At 41.4% G+C, this 25,923-nt stretch overlaps 1 protein-coding gene across 9 annotated transcripts in view; it reads right to left on the bottom strand.

The window, feature by feature from the left end:
* Window positions 1-25,923, bottom strand: part of agrn (agrin) — a 274,693-nt gene that overhangs the window by 90,581 nt on the left and 158,189 nt on the right. For all 9 annotated transcript variants that reach the window (XM_026153159.1, XM_026153153.1, XM_026153155.1 and 6 more), the window contains 2 exons: window positions 23,494-23,709; window positions 2,309-2,533 (listed from right to left, as the gene is read on the bottom strand). In XM_026153159.1, the coding sequence (XP_026008944.1) occupies window positions 2,309-2,533; window positions 23,494-23,709 (441 nt within the window). The remainder of the gene's footprint in view (window positions 1-2,308; window positions 2,534-23,493; window positions 23,710-25,923) is intronic.

Below are 25,923 nucleotides of genomic sequence, written 5' to 3'. Positions count from 1 at the left end.
ATGTACGTGGAAAGCATCTGATTTGGAAAAACTTAATTTTTCAGCACGACAATGATGCCAAACAAAGAACAAAACAAACCAAGATCCAAAGAAGAGCTTTGAATGTCCTTCAAGAAGTTTGGAGAACTATTTCTGATGATACTTCAAGAAATTACCAGAAAGCTGAGACTGTGTTTCCTCATTTCTGTTGTACTGTAATGCTCAGTAGTGTTATTATTTTTGACAGCAAATTATCTAAAAATATTGTGTAGTTTTGAGCTTTTCATGCATTTTTGTGTGTGTGTGTGTGTTTTTTCTTAGAAGAGTCAAAGGTTTTATGAAAGTAGTTTGAAAATTGGTTCTTGTGTTTAAAGCTTGGAGAAAAGGCCATAAGGTTTCAGGAAATGTGTCTTAGAATTTGTGAAAAACTGTAATTAGACTCCGAGGGAACATAATCTAAAACATCTGTGATCATTTTTGGTTCTGCGGAAAAAAGTGAACAACGCTTGACTGGCAAAAGAAAAAAGCAGCACAGTCTGGATTAATTGTGTTCAAACTGGCAACTCCTTTCAAAGAAAACTTTTTAAGTCCTGTTAGATAAAGTGTTGGTAAGTCATCTTTTAATTAGCGGCGAACAGTCTTATAGCTATGATATGTCAGCTGAGAAGAGAAGAGAAGAGGAATATCTGCTTCACAGATATTATCAGTGGCCCGGCAGCTGAGAGCAGCTCAGAGTAGGACCTTGGATGTGAAGGGGAGACAAGGAAACAGATGAAGAGACGATCGGTTTGATTTGCTCTCTCGCACCTCCTTCCTTCCAGGGGAGTGTTGGTCTGGCACGCTTGGCCCTATCAGTCCGTGATCATAATGGAATTGGTTTGTGGATGTGTGTGATGGGGGTGTTACTCCTTGAAACAGGAGCCCAGGCTTTATCCTGCTCGCCACGCTTTCAGCATGTGGGAAGACAAAGGATTTATGTAGCACCGTGACATATTAAATCACTGCCAAGCTGCCGGCGAGTCATTCAAAACACACCAAGGATGAAACACCCTATCATCGGGAAAGGAGTAGAAAGAGAATGAGAAACAGAGAATAAGGGAGAATGGTTTCCAGAGACCTCTGGCAGCAATACAAAGAGTGACAATGCTGGGACAGAAAAAGGGACGGAGCGCTTTGGCTGCGTGGGGGTGGGAGGCGGAGTGACCATAGGCCAGGCCTCGGATTGTTTTCTGTGTGCACAATACAAAGGCTTGCAGAGACTTGCAACTGAGCAAACAGGGGTTTTATCGTAATGCACGCAGCGTCTCTGCATGACGCAGTGCCTGACCCGCCAGCCAGACCATTATCTGAGAGAAAGACCATTACTACCCATTAAGCGAGAAGAACAGCTTCTAGAGTCCATGCTTTTCCTCTAGCTGAGCAAGTGGGGTGATTACAAAAAGAATAGGTTGTTTTCTGTAAAAACTAGCAGTGCAGATAAATCAACAGCATTTGCCTGGCGCGGGCTAGCAAGTTGAAATAGCCAATGCTCAGTTGAAATGGCTGCAGGAAGATTTAAAGCACCATCAGGGCCAACCAGTCCCCTGAGCTGACGCCGTCCCCAGGGGAGACGGTGCAACCCGGGTCACTTTGGCCGACTCACGTTGGATTTATACGACCAACCTTCTGCCTGTGGACAAACACATCCATCTCTCGTTGCCTACCACCCGCTCTGTCTCCTGGAGGCTCCTGCTGCTAAAAGACAGAGTTACTATCTGTAGTCTTTCCCTCCGTCTTCCTCGCCACAGAATAAAAAGAGCTAAATAGTCGAGCGCCTTGAGAGTAAACAACAATTGCCTGATGAGAACAAGGATGAGCCAAAAACAACACAAAAAACTGCTCTTAAAACCTATTTAAAGAAAACATCAATCTGCACCGTAGGAGAACCTGTGTGGGGAAAAGCAACCTGAATGAATTAGAGAATTAGAGTGGAGGTGTGCCTTAAATAAGCAGGGTATGTGATAGAGGAACACAAGAGGAAGAGGTAGGAAACAGTGAAAAGGGAAGAAAAGGTTTTCTGACAATTTAAAACAAAAAATCTCAACAAAAATGACATTTTCACCATTGGAAATGTAATTTTTGATACTATCAGGGGTTTTTTTTGTATTTCCATATTTTGCAACAATTTATATTTGATAGTGTGACTCTGGGACATCTCCCTGCTACAGCAAAATAGGGCGGAGTTGGGTTGGGAAAGAAAATAAACTGTGATGGGAACTCTTCAATATTACCTGTGCTCAAAATCAGTGTTACAAAAAACAGAAACACAGAAAACACAACGAGAGCTTACCGCAGTGTCCTTGGTACTGCACACGAATGTTCTTCTTGTTCTTGCAGGCATGCTGATGGAGCTCGCACTCATTCACGTAGTCCTTTCCATCACTACCACACACTACTTGCTTGGGCTTGCCCTCGCAGCCGAGGGGGCACATGCACTTTGCCGACAAGCCATCTGAAGACTGGACACAGGTGCTGCCGTAGCTGCAGGCCACCTCGGTACAGGGATCCTTCAGAGCTGCAGGAAGGGGCAGACATAAAAACAAGCTTTAGTCAAAAGCAAAAGGGGCTCTTGCACTGAAGAGCACGTCTGTCAAGCGCTAATACGTCACAGTGCTCGCCGCTACAGTACACTGGAGTGCATCACAAATGACAGGCCACCTTATTCAAGTGGCTTTCGGTGCACTTTTACAAGCGCTGCCTAGTTATTCTGAGGTTTGAAGAACTACTTGACACCCCTGGGTAAAGATGCACTGCCACAGCTATCTACTAGTACAAACAAGTTTCATTTCACAGAGTAGTGTGAATTGGATTAGAAGCTTTGCATTCACAACACATTCTGTGTCGCTACGCTCAAGCATGCTTTAATCGGCACGGCTGAAAAGCGACCCTTGAATATTTACCTTTCCATAAATTATACCAAGTGAGAGCAGGGAAGAGGGGTATTCCTCCCTCGTGAGGAATTTGTTTCCATCCTAATTAAGCAGCACGCCACTTGCCGCTGAGCGACGTACCCCAATCCGAGGAGAAGGTGCAACTTTTAATTTTGCCTTTGTGCGCCATCAACGGGGGCTTTTCTCGGGCCTCATATGCTCAACAAAAGGCAGCTGTGAGATTACAATCGCTGTCTTCTCACAGCATGATACATATTTATGACTGTCACAGACAAACATGCTTTCCCATGAGAGAGAAGCGCGGCATCGGCAGCCCTCTCATTTCCTAAGCCCGCCACTTTTAGAATAAATATTTACCAATGTCTGATATTATCCCCGCTTTTGTTACAAGCAACATCGATGAATTTAATTTAAAGCGGGAGTGTATATATTGAATCGCAAACTCTGTGCGTCTCGCTTTGTTTTTTTGTGTGCGTTTTTTTCTTTACTCCTCAGACAAGAGCAGAGCGTGTTTCAAATTTGCCTTCTTTCTTTTCTACCTTTTTTGAAAATTCAATACCTGCCTCCGGGATGAAATGGCACTGCCTTGTTAATAAGAGACTGGAATGTGTGCAGAGATATATTATGGATGTGTAAGAAGACAGGAGAGCTATGAGGAGTGCTCCTGATCAAAGCGTACCCCCCCTCCCTCGCCTTCCTCGTCTTTATGACACATCCCCACCACCCTCCTTTCTTTTCTTTTTCTCTTTTTTTTGCTCTTTCCTGTCAAGTTCTTTTGAGGTTTGGTGCGTTAGGCGCTTTAATGAACACTTTTTCCCCCTCCCCATTTTATATTTGAGCTGTATCGCAGCAGGAACTTTGAAACCGACTCTAATTTACAAGTAACTTCAAGATAAAGTACGATCAAGTAATTGCATCTCTAACTAAAAGAGACTCGTAGAAAATGACTCACTGAAATCATAAATCATTACTGGAAATCATAGGTCATTGTGAGGCGATGATGACTTAATGGCTGCTCATGCGAAACAGATAGCAATTGTGATGCTTGGCCTCCGCTGTGTGTCTAATCACATGAACAATGAAACGCTGATGACTTGTGGGAACGGAGCCGCTATAAAAACCTTGTTGTATCTGCCGGAGCAGGTAAAAGGTCATGTTAAATCACAGTTGCAGCAATTATACGCGAGCTACTTTCAGTGCACATGCACAAACTACTGTGTTACCCAGCATATGTTATGAGTTCGCCTGCTTAATAATCGTAGGGTTGAAGGTGCAATCTCGGGCTCCTCTGAGAAAATATACATGCTGTAAGTGAGCTCAAAGAATGATCCAGCAATCAGAGAGTAGTTTGATGCTGAGGTAGTAAAGCCCTATCTGGAAGTTTGATATCCAACTTCTCCAGTGTTTTGGAAAGAGATGTGGAGTCTGAAGTCTGAGCATCAGGATAAAAGCATCAGCTGTTATTCAACTTTCATCATTAGCTTCCTGTTCCCCATTTTTACACATATAAGGCAAGCTGAATAAGCTAGAACAAAAACCCAAATAACCAAGGATAATGAATGACTTAACTCCCATTTGATCCATCAGCTTATGTCATCTAATAATGATAAAGCATGACGAACCATGAATTGGTGCACTCATACTGCTGTGGGCTGTGGAAAATAAGCCCTTGGATGTTTCCTTCTCCCTTCTCTTTTGCTCACACCTACCCCAAAGTCACAAGAGCAGAGGTTCAACTTTGAGCCCCTCCTGTACATCTGATAAAAGGTACAAGCCACAGCAGAATCCCACAAACCGCAAAAAGAAGACCGCAGCAATCACACTGCAATTTGTCCAGGGCTTGTACAATCAAGTTTCTTCAGGTAGCTGTGGCTCAGGATGTACAGTCGGTCATTCACTATTCATAAGAGCTGTTACACGATCCCGAAGCGTCCTTGGATAAGATGCTGAACCCCACAGTAGCACTGGTGTATGATGGATGAATGGGTGAATGTGGCTCTTGTAGTTTGGTCAGTGAGACTAGAAACATACTATATAAGTGCTAGTCCATTTAGCGTGTTGTTTTGATAGACCTGCTGTTGGGAATGGGAGTTGTTTTCTGACAAGAAGTCGTACCTTGTCAGAATGCTCACTTCTTCTATAAAATAGTGGTTGTTAAGGGGTTGCAGTCACATCTAAAGAAGAGTAGGAGAAAGACGAGAAAGAAACCCAGTGATTCCCCCTTTCCTTAGAGTAAACAGCATCCTCGTAGCACTTCTTGATCTCATTAAATAATAGCCTGGGCTTTCTCTCCCTCCCCAACCTCCCCTTCCTCCAAGCAAATCTGGCGTGTTGACAGGCAAGAAGGGGTGGAGGCGATAGTAAGGGGCACGAGAGCTAGGTAGAACAGGAAGGAGAGGTGGGGGCGCTTGATTTGAATGCTAACAGGGGCCGATTTGGATACGACGCACAGCCTCGATGGGGCGTTAGTGCAGATAAGCTTTCCTTCTCAGACTCAGACAAGCAGGCAAATTGCCTGGGCGAATGTGATCGGTGTAACAAGCTCAAATAAAAAAAAAAAGAAAGACAGAAAAAAGCATGCTCGCCATAGCAAACTACATGGAGTTTTTACTTATATTTTCTAATCATTTCTCAGGTGAAAAGTGGCAACAAAAAAGCAAAGAGGAGAAAGAGGAAAGGTAAAAAGTCAGTAAATTAGAATGATCCTTGCTGCCAATTAGATCACTCTCCCTCGCTAGAGTGAATCTCAGCATGGTCTGGGCTGCTAGGATAATGAGGGGGAAAAACCCATAAGGATACACAGAGACAAGTGACACTAAAGCACTGGCATTCCAGCACAAACACAGTGAGAGATGGCATATGATTAGGGAACAAGAGGACACCCCAAAAGAAAAGCAAACATCCTGGGGCCCAATTAATAGAATAATGCTTTATAGATTTAAATGTTTAAAAGACTTTTAAAGGAGACAAAACTCTGGTTTATTTAAACTTGAGACACTGCGTTTTCTAAAAATGGACTCGTTCCTGTCAGTCCATCACAGCTAGACCTGGATTTGATTGGCTCCTTTCACAGAACAATTGCTCCCCCCCTTTCTTCTAATCACAAGCATGCAGCATTTGTGTGGACAGGCCTCCTTCAAAATTCTGCACTCAGCAGGTTTGCTTCATTTAAACCACAGGACTGGCATTGTCTGGCATTGTGGGATGCATTGTAACTGAACTACCTATGTGCCTAATTGCGAATTCATGTGCTGTGGGAAATTCTGAATACACACCGTCACAAATCAACACTTGATCAACTCTGCAACTTGCTCTTTTAACGCCAAGTGGATTTCAAATTGGGATAACAATTTGTCTAATTGTGACGTGCTGCGCTGTGCTGGATATGCAGAAGTTAGTTAGTTAATAATTGATTAGCACTGCCCACATTTAAGGTGTGTGTTTCTCAAACTGAAAACTATGCAGTGCTGCAGGAACATAAAATCAATGCAAGGTGGGCAAAAAGGGTACAAGAGAAAAAAAAATGCAAATTTGCCATTTTTCTCTACTCGTTCTGAGCTGAAATTGAGCATGTTGAGAAGTGTACATTTCTGAGAACTGGAAGCTTTTTTTTTCCTTTTTATTGTTCTGCATGCATGGAAATTAACTTTCTATCAAACTGCATTAATGCATAATGTTGAGAATAACAACAACTGTGAAGCAAATCCTTTTGCACTCCTGGCTGTAGTTAAGTGTAGAAGCTGCTGACATGTTGGGTGGCACTTTGTAGCAGCTTAACTATAATATGTGAAGTCTCTTACAGAGCTAAAGCTAAGCTATAGCTTAAGTGGTATTGTTTTCACTTTCTGAGCCCGTGCGCTTGTGTGTTTGCATGTTATCGTGGAAAAGTGCAGTTACGCAGACACGTAGTGTAGTGAGAACTACCACTAGGGCAGTTCGGAGTAGTTTAGCAGGTGTTTGTATGTCTGTCTGTCTGCGATGTCTTCCAGAAAAGTGGAGCAGAGGGGTTTTGGAGAATGGGGATTACAGTGATCCTCTCCCTCCTCATCTCTCCCTCTGGCAGTCAGCAGACTTTCCAGGCAGGTGGGGCGCTCCACTTCTCTGATCCACTGTTTTGTGCTGTAGTTTATTAATGCTTCATTAGGGACACGGAGCTGTCAGTGCCGTGCTGGCTTTACTTGATACCCCGCTGCCACGAAACCAGACGCACACCAGATGCGTGCGCAAGTGTGGGGAGAGTCATATATGCCAGTGCACGTTTGGAGGCAACCATGGAGTTCAGATAAGTCTGCAAGTGAGTTTGTGATATGTATGCATGTGTACCTGTATGTGTGTGTGTGTGTGCTGTGCTTCCTGTTGTGCTGGTAGTGATAAGGGAGGTATGGGGCTGAAGCTAATCAAATGCAATGATGCGATGGAGGGGGAGCTCGGCAGTGTGTGTTCTAATCAAGAACCCTCGTACACCCATCAACAGCAGGAGAAGAAGAAGCAGAGAGGGAGCGACAGTGAGACAAAAACAAGTTACAAGGGGACTGAGTTAAAACACTGTAGAGAAAGTCTGACAAAGAAAAATGCAGCAATAGAAAACAAATGTAATTCAGAGGCAAAGTTACACATTTAGGTTTTTTTTTTTTTACTTCTTTGGGCAAAGCTACAGTTCCTACTTTCCAGTTTTATACTGAGACAAGCTTTACACACCGTGACCCCCACTTTCATCCATAAAACTGCACCAACTAACATTTTGATGTCTGAATTATAACCCAACTCTGTGGAGTACATCAAAATAAATTGCTTATACCTCAAACATAAAATGTTTAAATGGGAAGTATATCACTTTAATGTCGTGCCTTTAAATGGTAAAAAAGACAGTCAAACAAGATGACTGGTATTGATTTTTTAATCTCAGTCATGACAAAAAAACAATTAGCTATCTCAACCAAAATCCTGAAATACTAAAATAAAATAAAGTTGTGTGTATAATTTCCTTGACATTTAGCCAGTTTCGCTGCTGCTTATCATGGATTAACGATGCCGGGCCAACCAAGCTGGTATACAAGAGTAATGTAGTAATTCAAATGCATAAGTATCTTTGTAAGTATATAGTAAAAACTATTATATTATAAACTATTATAACTATACTTGAAAATAACCCCACAGTACTAAAAGACAAACTGGGCATGTGAAATTCAGAAGGAGCACAACAATGGGCACTTGGTGTTGTTTGAACAAAGACAAAGCAGGCAGGGAAAGAAAGGAAGTTGAACAAAAAAACCAAAAAACAGACAGTAGATGAAGAGGTGGTGAGGAACTAGTAAAAGAGAAGTGTGTAGAAGGGAGATAAGGGAAAGGGTCAGAATGGGAGAAAGAAAGCAACGGCATGGAATGGTCAAAAAATCAACAGACAAGATCGACAAAAACTGAAATCCAAGAACTAAATATGGATGAGAATCTGCAGCCAGATACCCAAAGCAAGTGGTGAGGAGCAGGAGGCAGGGACTGAGGCAAGGCCAAAGGATTAACAGTCCTACACACCTCTCCAACACGCTTTCCAGACACACACACACACACACTTCGTTCCCTCTGCTGTGAGGCCAATGGCTGGAAGATGATTCTTTGTGTTTGATGTAGTTCTTCAAAGCGCTCCACTGAACTGCAGCTGTTGCTCTCTTTTACACGCTTTGCTGTTTTACCCTTGAGAATGGAAAACGAACCACAAAAAGCCCTCATCATGCTCCAGTCGTCGGCCACACACACAATCAAGAAGTGGAGCTTGTGAGTACAGTATGTCTAAGCAGATTTTTAACCAAAGGTCTTACGACAGTTTAGCTTAGTTTAGTTTAATTTAGGTTCGTTTGATTTAGAAAGATCCCCATTAGCTGTCGCGATACGCAGCTATTCGTCCTGCGGTCATAAAATCTCAGTTGCTGCTCTTTTAAATCAATATTTAAGAAAAAAAATATGAATGTAAAAACAGAGGATAAAATACAAAAAATGTCACAATGCTTGATTTTTGGAACCATAGCTGTCATTTACTGCTGGCAGATATCTTACGCTTGGAAAATGCAGTAAAGCACAGGTGGGGTGTTGAAATGACAACACAGGCCCCATTTATTCTGCTGAGTGACAGAAAGAAGGTGGGATGGGATTAAATCGCCCGGGTATGGCATTTATGACAAACACACACACAGATGCACAGGTCTTTTAAAAGGACAGCACACAATTTAACAGCAACAACAACAACAACAAAAAACACTTAAATTCTTCAGTTAAATATCAACGAATATTAACACGCTCATTTAAATAGCACCATTTGATGAAAACCCAGAGGCACATTAAATCCTTCCACCAACTTATCGTGTGCATCATAATTGGAAGCATCGAAATGCTTTTTCCAAACTAACAAAATGTGCTTGGGAGAGGGAAAAGCTCCCGTTACTCGACTGGGAGATCAGAGGTGAGATACAGAACGGCAGCCCTGCAGCCAATCTAGTGTCCAAAACGGCTGATTGTGCTACATAACACGATGCGGAGGACTTTTCAGAATGCAAACAAATGCCTTTGGCTATTCAGTGCAACGCAACAAGCTGTAAACACAGCGATTATATATGTTATCCACTCATAATAATGTTGAAGGTGCCCTAAGCGCACTGCTAAAGGAGTCCACGAATGGCTGCACATCATGTGTCAAACCATCAAGACGTTGTGACAACTCACTTTACTTTAGCCCTGTAATCTACATAAACAAGCTGAAAGAGATAAAAGGTAAAAAGAAAAGACAAACACTGGCTGATGGGCAGTTTCTTTAACCTCAGGGCCTCTCTGTCCCCTTAATAGCCTATGGGAAAAAGCCTGTATTACCTATTGGCAAGCTGTCAGTGCTTGTACCAGGAGTTCTTTCTCTTGGATTAAGGCCTTTTGAAAGCAACAAAGAAGATCTTGGTGCCAAAATAAGTTGGGGAGTGTAGCCGGAGGCACTATTAACTGCTTCTCTGTTTACCTCTTTAAGGCCAGGAGCCCACATAATCAATAATGTATTCATGTGGTTTTTAAGTGTTGAGCTCTACACCAGGCACCTCAGGATCAAAAGCACCAAAAAAACAACAACAAAAAAACCTGGTTAGACTCACCATACTGAGCACATAAATGCTTAAATTAAAAGATTAAGTAGGGTAGTCCTAAATGAATTTCTTCTAATTGCACTACATTCAATATTTTTGAGTTTCTGTGAGATTTTCTTCCTTTGTGAGTTAGTAAAACTGATTGTTTTTAACTGCTAAAGTATAATTTAACTCTACTTGTTTCTACTGCAGTCTCTGGTTTCCTATTAATAGTGTAGGATCATGACTGTGAGTGTCAGGAAGGTTATGAGTGCGCAGTCAGTCAATTACAGATACCGTGCACGCTCTATCATGCTGTGTTGTTCTATGTGGTAAGGATGTAATTTGTATGCCTTCATATTAGAATAGCAAACCTGTGACACTACGAGTGAAGCGGGTTGCAGAGTTCATGACGATCTCCACGTTAGCAAAGATAGAAGCATGCAGGGTGATGCTCTGCTCACTGTAAAAATCCCTCACCACATACGTTTTATGAATGACAAAAGTTATGATCGTATTCAATAAATTGCATTTTAGAAAGTAAGTAAGAAAATTATAATGCAACGCTGTTTTTTAAATACAAAAATTCAAAGAACATGACAAAACAAGTCACATTAACAAAGTTATTCATGTCGTAGCTCCAAAATGTGGCGGTGTACACATCTGAATAACAAACAAAAAGTCCGTTTCAATAGGAGACAAAAATCTCCTGGGGGCTACGTCAGGAAGTGAAGAGCATCCTGTGTGAAAGTCTACCACGGAGCTAGCCGCTGTGGCGACCCCTTGTGAATAAGGTAGCTAAGAAAATGATGGAAGTTGAGGTAATAGGCACTGTGAATTAAATATAATCAAATACTACAAATAAAATGTAATTAGATTATTTAAATGCTAATTACATTACAGCCAGTTGGGTTCTGTCAGTATTTGGAGACTTGGGGTCTGAATTGTGTCCTGAAACTGAGTTTTGCATTCAGAATATCCCCTCTGGCCCCAGAAAGAGGTATAAAGACTCATGTGGGCTAAGTAGTGCATATGCCACAAATTTCCTTTCATTAGCTTCTGATTAACTGGAGCTGGTGGTGGTGGGGAGCCAAAATCACTACTGATGTTCAGTGAGGCATTGGCTAATCATGCTTGGCCTTTGCTATCAAAAAACTTGCTAATGACCGGTAGCTGCTGGGGGCAAAATGCAGTTCAGAGCTGCTGAAAAGTCCCTTACAGTGGGTGTTTGGTCTTCAGTACAAACACAGGCACATCTGCGTGAAGACATACAGTGTCAGCACACTCTTCACCTGAATGCAGGATAAGCTCAAAGTGCGATAGTGCATGCTGCATTATCTCTTTTTTCAATAGTCACACTTAAATAAACATCAATGTAAGAGTTCTCTGTCACCGGCTGATAAAGGAGCAAATAAATCTAAAGCCATATCATGAAAGCAGTTTAAAGTCAGCAGTTCCCAGGCTGGGTGCTGAAGCTGTGTGGTGACTAACAATAAAAATTTGAGCTCACTTTGCTTTATTCTCATTAACTCCTGAAAGCAGATCCAAAAACTGTTAATATTAAGCAAATAAGAAGATCTCACAGTTCACAGTTCATAACCTGCCTACAAATAGACATAAGCCACAATATTTAGAACCCAGCACATTAAGCTTTTATTTCCAATAACTAACTGACACAATCAGTCAATTACTATCTATTGTATGTGATATCTATATTAAAGCTAAAGAACAGGGGGAAAAATGAAGACACACCACATCAGTGACTTCTTTGCACTGAGGATTTTGGCTTAATTAGGAAAAATAACAACGAGTTAACTTTAATACTAAAAAAGCATCTTTATGAACACACAATCAGATAAACCTGCTCAAGGTGACATGCCCATTTCAGCCTTCCAATATAGGACCCTATTTAACATGACAACAATTTAAATTTTGATAAGGCTGCAGGAGGAAGAGAGAGTGCGCATGAAAGTGGAGCAGAAGAACTGACATTTATTTAGAACAAACAGTAGATGGAAATAACTTGGATTTATTCTCTCTCTTTTCTGGCAAGCATTATTACTGCAGGCAGGGACTGTGTGTGTGTGTGTGTGTACGTGAGCCATTTATTCTAATTGTGAGGAAAATTGAAAGCCATAGAACACAAACACATTTTACGGAATGAAGGTATATTGGCCTGTCCTTACAATTTTCACAAAGCTGGAATGAAGTTAAGGTGAATGAGGAAAACGATAAAAAAAAAAAAAGGCCGCATTTGCCAGAGAAAAGTCATATGGGTTAGCCTCAGCGGTCAAGTGGTCGTGGCGAATGAGATAAAACTGAACTATTTGGTTCACTAAAAAGCAGCATTTTAATTTGCTTGTATTACTGCTGAAAAAAACAAACAAAAGAAAACTTGATTCCAAGTGAGGAAACAGAACGGGGAGGAAGTGTTCAAAAATGGGCAACCAAGGAAAAACAGAGAACACTATTATTTCCTTGACGTATAAGCAATTCAGTGTGAAATATTTTCTACACGAAATCATGCAGTCACAGAGTTACAGGAACTCTAGTGCCACTAGAAAACACTTACAGCTTAATTGCAAGGTTTCAGGCAGAAACGGGAAAATCATTTTTAAAAATGCCACTTTTAGCAGCTAAAACAACAGAATAAAAATAACAGTTTTAAACTTTGCAACTAATTGTTATTTTGCTTGTTGCCTTTTGTTTTTCTGATGGATCATTTTAAAGTTACAGTCCATTAGGTGTTCATGGAAACCAACTGTGTTTTCACAATAGCTGTTTTATGCATTTCCTTCTTCTGTTCTGTGATTATCTACTCATAATAGAAGTTACTGGTAGAGTCTGCCATTGGCACATGCCACTGCCACGAGGGGCTTAGAGTAAATGATGAATAGATTCATTATTACTGTTTTTGTTGGCTTCTCTTGACTGCTCTTTGCAATTAACTGACGGCCGTCTTGTACATTCTATTTAGCACTAAAAAGAACTGGACTACTTTTATTATGAAGCATCGTGGCTTTTATGATGATATGTCACCAAGTGGCGCTGTCATATAAATCTTTTTGAACCATGAACAGTGGGATTAACAGCTGCAGGCAACAAACTGCACACTTCCAACTCATCGACAAGGTCACCGAGTCCTCTGGCTGAGCCATGTTCTCGGCATTTCCTATGATTTAAGAGAATCTCATGAAATGGATGGAAATTTGCACATTACTACCTTGTAATTGTCACTTGTGGCTGTTTTACCGATGAAGATGTATGTGTAGTCTCATCATAAATTTCTAAACGCAGAAATCATTTGATGTCTTTCCTCCACTAAAAAGCCACGAAGCGCCCTTTACTGCCTACTTGTCCATTTTCAACTATTTCTGCCATTCACTAATATTGATCCGCAAATTGATTACCAATGGATGATAGAGCAGTGCATGCAAATTTTGCATATACAACATTTTTGGCAAGATTAAGACAACGTATAGTGTATATGCCCCAGATCCTTTATGAACACTGAATACTGAGCACTTAAAATCCTGAGGACAATAGACTGCTGGATTTCTTTCCTCCCACTCAGTTAAGCACATTCACATTCTAACCCAGGCCTAACAGTGTCTGATTAGGTCGCTAACATGAAGACCAGTAGGACTCTGGTTCCTGACGACCTTGATCGATAACCACTGCGCTACATCATCTCAGCTTTGAGGCAACACAATGCCAGTTGATTCCCGAACAAGACTGCGTCTAAGTGGCCAGCACCTTGTTGAGAAAAAAGGTAAAACTTTGAAAAGTTACAACCCTGATTGCTCATTTTACATCAGTGGTGCTTTGATTTACAATCAATCACCCAGTGAAGGCAAGGAGTATCTAATTTGCCCTCCACTGCAACAATGTGAACACAGCATTACTCTGGGGAGTGGATGCAGTCGATGGACAGACCTTAAATAAGCAGCGAGGCAGGAGTGGGTGAACAGTAATGAAGGAACCTTGTATGAAGGTGCTGTGTGTAAACAGGGAATACAGTGTAGATATACATGCACAAGACTGACGTTTTCTACAGTACTGTGCACATGTCTTGAGCTACCCCTCATTTCTTTATATCTGGCTTGGAGAAGCAATTTACTGAACCACGAGCAAACATGTGCACACATGCATACATGGAAATACAGTGTAAGGCAAACAGGCAATTTTACAATTTTAATGAGCTCCAAAGTCAATATTTGCTATGCTCATCTTTATTCTTCAACTCGTTCAGGTAAGCCTTCTTGTCATTTCTTCAAGTAGCCTTCAGGAACAGTTCTCCAGGGCTTTTCAAGGACTTTCAGATACTGTTCCAAATGCTGCAGTTTTTTCAGACAGGTCACTTGTTCTTTTGTCCTCCACTTGTCCACTTTCTTTAAATGTTTTAAGGACAGGCTGCACACCGTGCCGAGATATGCCAGGTTTTTGGCTAATAGCTCTTTGGGAATCACCTAGCTCGTGCAAAAATAATGATTTATTCCTGACAAACTGTGTCATCTCTGACATTTCTCATAGATTTAACTAAAGATACTGGAACAAATTAGGTGATTTTGAAGTGGTTCAACAATTAAAAAGCATTTCTGGTTAAGTACAAGAACTGAAACAGCAGCCAAAGAAAAGCCTGGGGATCTATTGCTCAACGCCACCTTAAAAAATGACTCCTTGTTTAAAACTCTGACTCAGTGGTAGAAAGAAATAACAAGATTATCCATATTCTATTTCTGATAATGTGTTCCTGTACATACATTAATATAAAACGAGTAATAATCTGAAACATGTATTAAATAAAGCAGTTATCCTATTCAATCCACGCTGCGATCCTTTAATGATGATTGTGAATAAGCGATCTTTTTGTTGTTGTTGTTGTAGTATGCCACAGAATCAAAGCCAACGCAGAGAGAAACAAATATTCTTTAGAAATCCGTCTCCTGTCACTTGTCGTCATTCTTGTTCCGCGCGAAATGAAATAAAATATCCGCTATTGTCGGCTGAGCTGGTAGTTATCCTCATATTTTTCAGCACCGCTCCGCTTTTATTATTTTCACTCCATTCCATCTCTCACCAAGCATACACAGTGAAAATAACAAATAACAATGTATTATTCAGGAGAAGCCAAATGCATAAATACATTAAAAAGTCTCAAAACACAACCCCTTGTCTGGGATTAAGCAGGTGTATGTGGATATGGATGTGTGTACATAATCGGTGTTTTGCCTGCAGATTTCAAAGAGGTGAGCACTGGAGAAAGAGCGAGCGAGAGATGAAGCAGAAGACGGGATTTGTCTTACAAGTATCAGTGGTTGCAGACGAGTGGAACAGCAAGTAAAGATGGATAGAGAAATTCCAAGCACAGCCCATTATCATGTCTTTATGTGTGTGTGTGTGTGTGCTGATAACAAGAATGTATATTTTTCAGTCTATCGGTTTGCAAAACGCCTGCAGTGTGTGTATATTTCACTAAATATGCCTTTGTGTGCGTGTTTATGTACTATCAGTAAACACACACTCACACACACAGAGTCCGTCAGGTTGTGCATATTATGGTTATGAATGCCAAGCAAGAGTCAATGCCCCAGGGAAATGAAAGCACGAAAGCTGAGTTATTTACAATGACCTCTCGCCCTGTGTGTCTGTTAGTGTGTGCGCATAAATGTGTTCACCGATAACCCCGGAGAAATTTGATTACTTTCCGCATTTGTGTCTCTGTGCAGACTTGTTACTACTGATGAGAATATCAGCAAGACACGGAAAAAAGAGAGAAAAAAAAATGAAACGATTTTTGTCGTGAAGCCTCTGAGTGAAAAAGGAAGGAGACGAGGGAACGCCCAGAAAATGAGTGAAGGCGAAGGAGAAGAAGTAAGGGGTGCGTGACTAAGTCCTCTGTGGCGGAGTTAACGGTGAGCAAATGAAGGAGAAGTGAAAAAAAGAGAGGCTTGAGGAACTATGGAGTGATGTAGAAGAAGGAACAGCGAGGCAAAATGCATGAAAAGAATAAAGGACGGAAGGAAAAAGAAAAGGAATATTTAAAAAAAAGTAACAAGGACAATAAGGATTAAAGACAGAAAGAAAGACGGGAGGAATACTGGTGAGATGAAGGGACAGGGATCCAAAACAGGGAAGCAATGAGCACTGGAGAAACAGCGTGGAGGTAAAGATGGCTTCAGTCAGTTTGACTGCAGAATTCTGTTATCTGCTTCGGCAAAGCCAGAAGTCATCTTCAGCATCTACGGCTATTACCACCAGCCCATTGTTACAGAGGCTGACCGGGCATGTCACCGGGGTAACAAAGGAAATCGTCTTAGCATGAGCAAAATAAAGGAAAAAAAATGGGGGTGAAGGAGGAGTGAAGCAGGCTGGCCTTCATCTCCTCCCTCTCCAGCTCTGCTCCAAAATTAGGATTTATTTGCTTGCAGAGGATTTTCACAAACCTCCTCTCCTGGCCAGCTTTGGCCCCAACGAGGGAAGATAAATCAGGGCTTTACCTGGCCCGGCCCAGACACCTTAACAATCGGCCAGACCAACAAAAGACAAAAGACCAAACGTACAGATGGAGTAATGAGCTTAGGTCATTTTCTTTGATTCCCTCTCTGAACAATGGTTTAGGAGCAAAAGGGAGATGTGAAGAGGAATGGAAACAATGTGTTGGCCCGCATGTCAGATTCAAATAACAATGGTTTTTCTGATTTCTTGCATGATCCCAAACAACATAAAGAATTTCTTACACATACGCAGTATTGTGCAGATGTCTTGATCCTTATTTCTTTAGATTTTAGTAGCAAATTAGGAAACGGGTGCATTGATTTACTGAAAAATGTGCATATGTAGTATATAAGGCAAAAAGAGAGTTTGTACAGTTCTAAAAACATCTTTATTCTTCAACGCAGTCTCTCTTGGACAAGCTTTTGTAATGTCTGTAGGTAGTCTCGAGGAAAAGTTCTCCAGGTTCTTGAAACACATTCAAAGCTCTTCTTTGGTTGTTGCCATCCAACAGTGTTTATTATGAAGTTTCACAATGACCCGGAGGGTACTCTAATAATAAATGATAAATGTTCTTTTCTCTTTTTGAGTAAAATAAGGTTTGCATTCCAAAATAAACAAGAGATTTTTGAAAAAGCAAAAGTGCTTAATTAAAAAATAACGCAAAGGTGTATTTTAAGCTTCCCCTTTTCTCCTTTTCCCATAACTACATTTAACATGTAAACCCGCTCAGCTTCAACCCCACTTCTGCATCTCCTCTCCTCTTGGGAGTTTTCTGTTTTCACACACGCTCTGAATAAACGATTTGACTGGCTGAGTAGCATCACATGAGATAATGTAGTCACTCACTGTTGTACCTCTCTCCTGACCTCCCCTGCACCTAGGGACGGTGATTTAAACTAAAATACGAAATTTCAAATGGCGTTCATCACTTTATAAGACCTGTTAATATTTATTTTCAGTCCAATTCTTGTGAAATTTTGCTTATGTCAGCATTTCCTCTGTGCTTCCCTTTCTTAGAATGGCTCCTTGATAGCCACCGCTCCACCGAGACCACTTCTGATGAGACTTCAGTAGATAGATCCGCTGAAAGTCTCAGGTCCTGTGTCAGGCCTTTGCTGGATTTCTTTCCTGTTTCTTCAGGACATGGCTTTCAGATACTGTTCACCTGCTGTCGGTAACATTTTATGCATGTCACTTCATCTTTTGCTCCCACTTGTCCAGTTTCTTCAGATTTTTATGAACACACTGGACCCCATGCCAAGACAGACCAAACTTTTTGCCTAGTAGCTCTTTGTTATTTTAAGATAAGATAAGACTTTATTGATCCCACAACGGGGAAATTTTTGCATCACCTCAGCTCAGGTACAGATATCAGATGGAAATACAAAAATACAAATAAGTACAATCAATGACAAAAAGTAAGATAATACACTATATACAATGGTAGCATACACAGTATGTGATTATGGATATAAACTATATAGCTTGACATAACTATTGTACCACTAATATTCCTATTTATAGACATGTACACACACACATGTACACACTAAATATACATATGTATACATATACATACTTTTTATATACCTGCACATGTCCATACACATGGAAGTGGTGACCGTGGATGTTCACAGTGTCCAGTGACTTATGACATCATGATTGAGGAGTTATAGAGTCTAACTGCTGTTGGGATGAATGATCTGCGAAAGCGAGGGTGTTTCAGTCTCTGACTAAAGGAGCTGCTCAGCCCACTCACATACTCATGCAGTGGGTGATGTGGGTTGTTCATGATGGATGTCAGCTTTACTAACAAAATACTGTCTTTGGTATTTTTTGTAGACTCTACAGAAGAAATGGGACTCAAATGATGACATGCTGCCAGTAACAAAGTTAAGAAAGACACAATGTAAAGTTGACACCTTCAGAAAGCCTGGAGAACTTTTGCTCAAGATAGCAAGAAAGTCTGGCACCTGAAAGCAAAATGTAAAAAATATAAAGAAATAATGGATGGCTCAAGAGTTTTGCACAGTACTGTACCGTTTGTAAAAAAAAAATTATGCTGTTTTATAGGAAAGATTAACACTTCTTTCAATAGATATTCCCTTTCTTCTTCCTGATTGGTCCGTTTCATGCATGTTTGCCTGTTTGCGTGCAGGCACGCTCGCAACCACACAATAAAGCGTCATTAGACACGAGACACAAAGTGCGCCAAAGTAAACCCGTGCATAATGACAACTCTCATCAGACACTTTGACATTTGTTTCGTTATATAAATCTGCTGCGCCTGCTTTTGTTTGGTAACGTACAAATACGTCAGGTAGAAGTGGGTGTACACCAACTCATTTTCAGTTAATCATTTGTGCCTCTTCCCAGGAACAGAGGACTTCATTTGTTTGCTGCAAAATGTATTCAAACAAGCTCTGATATATTTTTTTTATATGCTACAACTAAATACAACAAGTAGGAGTGTACTGCTTTATGTTTAAGGAGCAGTTCACATCCCTCTCACACTGGGCCTGCCTGCAGTATATAAGAGCAGACAGAGAAGCAGGTGTGGAGCACTGATGCCTTTTCTCCTTTCACTGTGAAGACTCGAGAGTGTTTCGGTGCTGGAGAGATAAAAACCTTCTCTAAAGTGCAGAGAGCGAGAGAGCAGAGTGGAGTGACTGAGCAGAAGGTAGGGGGCCGTGCTGATAGCCAACTCTCGAGAACACACACGTGCGTTCTCACACATACATAAAATCAATCTCCCATCGACCACACTCTCGAACCCCAGTCACCTCACCCACACGCGCATGCTCTCCACTTTTTTCTGGGGGGGGGGGGGGGGGTAAAGAAGAATGAAAACTCCATGTTCCACTAGAGTGGCCACACAAGATGAGTTCTGCAGCACTTCTGTGTCTCTCTCTGGGAAAGGGAGTGTATTTACCACTCTGCTCTGATTCAACATTAGGACAGTAGACGTGGTGCCTGTTCCCAAGCTGACTGTAGAACGTGCGCAAACACACAAACGTACGCACACACAGTTCCCCAAATGTCTCTTGTCTCTCTCTAAACCAGAAAGTGTCTGAGCTTTTTCTCTCTCCCTCCCTCTCTGAGGTCTTCCTTTTCTTAACTGGACACTTTTTTTTTTCTTTCTTCTTTTTTTTTTTATCACCTCGTGTTGTTATCGGTCACTCCTGCGGGGCCAATTTAAACGCGGCCTCTCCTTTTAATTTCGATAATATCTGAAGCCATTATGTGCTCACCGCCTGCCTGCTTGACTGCCGGAAATGTAACCCCACCGATCCCAAATCATCCATCTAGAACAAAAGAAAGATAATGAAGAAGCTGGGTCGGAGATGGTCTGAACCATTAAGGGGCAGGTTATGTGAATATCAGAGTGGAGCAGTGGAGGGAAACTAAGTGCCTGCACCTCAACAACGAATGGGTCATTTTGTCCTGCCCTCAGGAGGGAACTTAGACCATTTTCTTGGAACTAAAATGTCATAATAGCCAGTTCAGTTTTATGAGTGAGGTGCTAAATGGACATGTTTTAAGGGGAATTTTCTTTTCACTGCCGAGTGAAACTGAGCTAAGGTGAACTGTGCAATGGGAATAGTGGGAGGACACGGGCATCTGTCAAAGTCTAGGTTGTAAACAAGCCACCTTATTTGGTGTTCAAAGCTGTGACCGTAGCTAAAGTGCCTGTAAAAACCTCTTGAAAGTCGAAGCACAATATGTCAGTAATTAACTGGAGAACAGCACTGTGATGTCAGCAGCAGCGAAGTAGGAAGTAAGCGCCCGAAAGCCGACATTTGGAGGTGTCAGCATCCTGCAGATGTCAGGGACTTGCTGGTTACAGCTTCCTCCTGTTTGCAACAAAACATACCCCAAGCTCCAAAGTTGTACTTGGTGGTAACAAAATGCTCCCATGTGATGTAACTCCCATCCTTTAAAAAAAAAAAAAAACATAAGGGGCATAATCTGTGAGAGAAATAAAAACTTCTTTTGTGGCTTTCCTCCTGAGTGCCAGATAAGACTTGATTTGAATTGAACATGACGGCTTCACACAACGGTAGCCAATTCACTTACCCCGATGAAAACCCGCCATTCAAATCGAAAGAGTCAAACGAGGCTTCGCACAAAAGCACCAATTCAGCTGCCCGTATTTTCTTAAAGTTAAAAGCTTTCTCACTCCCTCACCTTTCTACCGCTCTTCCTCCTTCCCTCCTTTGCCTCTCTCTTCCTCCGTCAGCACTGACAACTCCATAATCTCAGCCAAGTGGCCCGTCCAAGCCCTCTGTAGGGGCTGAATTTATTGAGAGCAGAGTGAGAATCAGAACCTGTCACCTGGCTTGCGCTGACCTCCTAACACGCACGCTCTCTTCCTCTTTCACACTCACAGCGTATACCGTACCTGCTGTATGTACCTTCTAAGTGCAAACATCCTTGAATTCATTCAAACACACACATATGAATATTGATGAATGTTAGACTGTTGCTTACTCCTTGGCTGACCCTTCCATCCCACAGTAAAACACTTCTTTTAATTCTCTAGCCGTCTGCCCTTCTCAATTCTGTCTATAAGACATATGTGGGAGCTTTTAACAAGGATGTTGCAATAAATTCAAAAGTAAATAAACCGACCAGATGTTAGCTAGCTGTGTGGTTCGTCTACACTCACTCGACAGTGACTGCTTTCACTGCTATACAAAATATGTTGCAAATCAGAAATAGCACGGGTAAGAAAGAAGGATGAATTTAAAAGATTGCTTTCTGATTTTCAAAGCTATTCATGTGTCACTCGGGACAAAACCAAATATTGTGAGTTTAAGATAATAAAAGCACCGATAACCTGCTGTTTAAGCTTTAAGGTCACCTTCATCAGTACCTGGCAGCTTGTTTAAAACAGATTCCCAGGGTTGGTTCTCTCAGCTCTCAACGTTTCTACCAATCAGAAGATTGTCAGAAAAAAATCGCATCAGAAAATAGCAAATTTGTCAATTTTCAACAGAACTGTAAACTCTGCTTTAAGTATACAATAATGGAACTGTAAATCAAACCATGTTGAATGGATGTTGGTGGAAGCCGGAGTTAATTAAATGAGTCATTTTTACTTTTGCATTGATTAAACTGATCACACCATAAATCACAGTGACACCGGTTGTGTTACAGAAGCACAAGTACATAACGTAGCAAGGCTAGAGCTAAGGATGCCATCCGCTGATTAAACACTACACACCTGCCTCCTTCACATCCAGTGACTGCATGAAAATGCTGACATAAATCAGGCTTTGCCATTAGTAATAATCACATTGGGCTCTCAGAATCACAGCCAACAGAGGAATGAAAAGGAAATTCCTTCCAGATGTGACGGGATAAGAGAGGAAGTCTGCTCTGGTGGCCAGCATGTAGTCATTACCAGCAATACTATCATTAGCATAATCATTACTATTATTTTTTACTTTATTTCTTTCCTTGTGACTGGCTGCTGTTTTGCTAAGGCCAATTATGGTGCTTCTGATGGCCTTAACCCTCCATAAACCATCATTAAACCACTTATGCTACTACTTTCTCCCTCTGGTTTTGATCTTCTCTCGTAATCTGTTCACTCGTTCAATCACTAAAGTACTCTCTTACGTGCTCTTGTGTCGCACTCCCTGTCTTAATGTCTCGTTGCTCTTTCCTCTTAACATTATACCCTCCCTTTTTAAATGCTATTTTCCCTTTCCTCCACTGTACCCTGTGTTCCTCCTGTCCTCTCTCTGTCCTTTCTATCGCTTTATTTCCACTCTGCCAGTAGCGGGCCGCCACCAAGCTTGTTATTAGTGCCAGGTTCGAGCCTGCACTGTAATCAGACCCCTGGAATTAGCAGTAGGCCCACACTGGCAGAAAAGGCACGACGCTGACAAAACACTATAGTTATCATTGAGGCTGCTGCAATGTTGCAGCTTTGGCAGGAATCTGCTCCTTAGAGCCATGGATTTTGATGGGCTTTGGTAAAGAGAAGCAATGAGAGGTACAGCAGGAGTATTGGCACCCACTGGGGTTAGGGATAAAATACACACTGGATGGCTACCAATGGGAGCAGTAAGTGGCACACTTTTTTGTTTGTGAGGGTGCAGGTGGCGCTTAAGCCCTGGGAGCACAGCCATTTTGGAAAGACAATAGAATGGATGTAATGGGGACGTGTTTTATTATTGTGGGATAAAGATAGGATGGCAAAGCACGTAGTATTAGGACAGGGTGTAATAGAAATCCATTTACTTGACAATAACAAGCAATTTAGTGTCACTCAGAGACTTGCAGCTTTGTGTTTGTCAAATTAAGTGGCCGTGCTCGTCCTCTGGTGCAAACGTCATAAAATCACAAGTGCCGTTTCTGTCATTTGAACCAAAAATTCCAATCGCATTCGCCATGCTTTAAAATGTTAATTCACCTATGCTTGCCCACTTTCACCCTCATCTTTCATTGTGATGTACTGGAGAGTGTCAGTCTCAAATTGTTCAGTCCAAGAATTTGGATGTTTGGGGATCTTTTAAAAGGGTACAGATCACGTGTATGTTAAAGACAACACTTCAGAGAAAGCTATCGAATTTTAGTGGTTTGTGGAGATCTCATAAATACATCAGATCAACAGTCAAACCTGCCCAAACTATTTTCTTCTGCAAAGTTGCATGACCATACCAAGAATTGAAATGTCAAAGGTCAAACTGACTTCTTTTCATCCCCGTTTCTACAGGTAGTTAAAGCTTACAATCACAGCCTTAAAATCTTCAGACAAGATGAGACAGAAAAAGCAGATCGTTGCACAAATGTCAGAGGGATTTCTGAAAATGAGTTACTTTGCAGAAAAAGCACAAGGAATTATCTCAGATCAATCTCCATTTGTTTGAGAGAGAACACTTTTCAGACTCACACAGGGATCGAGGTGAATTTCTAAAATGGTTAATTTCTGCAGCTGTCTCCAGGAAGGGTTAGTAGATAGATTGATGGTTACTTACAGCAGGCTCCCTTGCTCAGCACCTTGATGCGTCGCTGTGCGTTGCACTGGGCTTTCTCCAGCTCGCATTCATTGGTGTAGGTGGACGAATCTGAGCCGCACACAGGCGCCACAAAGGACGGGCAGTCCACCTTCTTGCAAACACACTCACCCTTGGACGGGTCATTTGGGTTGCGCTCGCAAACGGCGCCAAAGCCACACAGCATCCCTCTGCAGCCTGCCAGAGAGAACGACAAAGAGGAGAAGCTGTTAGGATATTTCATATGGATAACTCCGAATGTGAATATACATTTTCAGTCGAGTTAATACTGAAACACCCAACACCTAATGCACAGTTCAATTAAGCACTTTTAACAGAAGCCTGTATTTAAAAGCATCAGAGTACAAAGAGAAGTTTCTAGCATTTTAAGAAAATTCTATGATGCTTTCCCACAAAGTTCAAACTAAATCCTGGTAAAGGAAACAATTATTTGCAAACCATCTTAAGCTTAAAGAGAGCTCTGAAGGTGAAACCATTCAGAGTTTGGGGAAGACCTTTTAAAAAGCATGACAAAGTGTAATGGCATTGAAGCGTACCAGAACAACACTTTGACACGTTTGGGGAAAATAGAATATTTGCAGTTTACATATCCTGGTGATTTTATATTAATATTTTCACTTTTTTTGATCTAATGATTCCTAAAATGCTAAATTAGAGCCCATTTGAACAAAGTTAGGGTCAAAAGTCGTCATACTGATATCTATCTGTGCTGACTGATTCACAACATCAAACCATGTGTGGGAAACGTAAGAAAGGTTGCAGGTAGCTGCCAACGCAGAGCGATTTTTCTTGGTTTTAAACAGCAGCTAATGGAGACAAATTTAAAAAGGCTTTCATGAACTATTCATGCAGTCCAACATTTGCCAGCGCAGTTATAGTTGACTATTGTGTGTAATGTATAAAAACTTGCCAAAATAAAACCACTCATCACATAAACCAGCCAGCACAAACTCAACGGCGCGCTACAAAGAGGTAGGAGAAACATTCTCCAAACGCTGAATGACAGCGAGCTAATGAAACGCTGCAGGTTAGACCGCGCAGGGATAATGTTTGTGGTCGATCTAATTACGGGTGGGCTCACATCTCCCACCCACTTCAATAACGTTATAACAGCAGAAATAAAAAAGATCATCAAAACACTAACATACTGGGCAACTAGAGAAATAACAGCAACAGTGCGCGGTGATGATTTGGGTCTGTCCGGTTTTCATCAGCAGAGTGAACAGTTACAGCACTTTCTCACTGCTATACTGTGATGCAGTTCATTTAATTTTCCACAACTTGCAGACTTACATAACAGTGTGGGATTCCCATCGTTTTATATGAAATATTATCACAGGATTATACATACCAGCATGGTAAATATCTATGTAGGTAACCTAATAATATAACAACTATGCACATGGAAATGGACTACTGCATCAGTAGATCTGTTGTAAACATGCCATGTGTTAAAAGTTGGCTTATTACATTCCAGGCTTTTAACAGTTGATTTCACTACTCGTTCTGCCTGTAATCACTAAGATAATGCATCATCCATTAAAAAAAACCAAAAGACTACCAAGCAACAAGGTCAGCCAAACATCCTCATTAATGTAAATAAATCCTATGCTGGATATTATTTCCAGAAATTTCTCAGCTATGTTAGCAGCTCTCTGAGAAAGCTCTCAGAACTTTAGTCAGTACTGGCCCTGATGTTGTTCACGTCCAATTAAATTGTCTTTTCTCGCACTGATTCTTCGAGAACTTTTTATGAGTTAATGCAGATGAAGTTTATGTTTTAACACCAGGCAAATTTGTCTCAATACAGATTAGCTACTGGCATATTTGTAGAAACACAGTTCAGCAACGAGGATTAAATGGGATCGTGGCGTAAAGCAAACATATGCTCATATGCTCGATTCGTTCGGGGAGACTGTGCCCACCCGTGCAGAGCGAGCGCAGTATGTACATTTGCTGATTTTGAAGAAGTTTCAATGTTAGAATTTTCCCCCTCAATAAAGTCAGCAACAACATTAAAATCAATCGAGAGGCAGCAGGCTGATACCCGCAGTCTTGTGGACAGCTGATTTTCAACACCTCTGTGAGAAGACTGCAGTCTTTTTGAAACATCAATGATCCGCCATCCAGGAAAAACACACACGGGGTGGGGGCAACACGAAGACAAACCAAGGTTAGCCACACACTTCAAGGTCTCGCAAGTCAGGCAGCGATGGTAATACTTTGATCCTCAACCTCCCACTGACACCTCAGCTTTGATCAAATGTGAAGCAGCAAACTGTAAACTTTGTCAGAGGCCGCTGGATTCGCAAAGCAAACAGCAGACACGCACGTGGATACGTGGTCGTGTTATGTGTACACAACATCAACTTAGAGAGTAATTGACCCGTA

Source organism: Astatotilapia calliptera, chromosome 20, assembly GCF_900246225.1.
Source record: "Astatotilapia calliptera chromosome 20, fAstCal1.2, whole genome shotgun sequence".
NCBI lineage: Eukaryota > Metazoa > Chordata > Actinopteri > Cichliformes > Cichlidae > Astatotilapia > Astatotilapia calliptera.
This window is presented reverse-complemented; position numbering and strand designations above follow the sequence as displayed.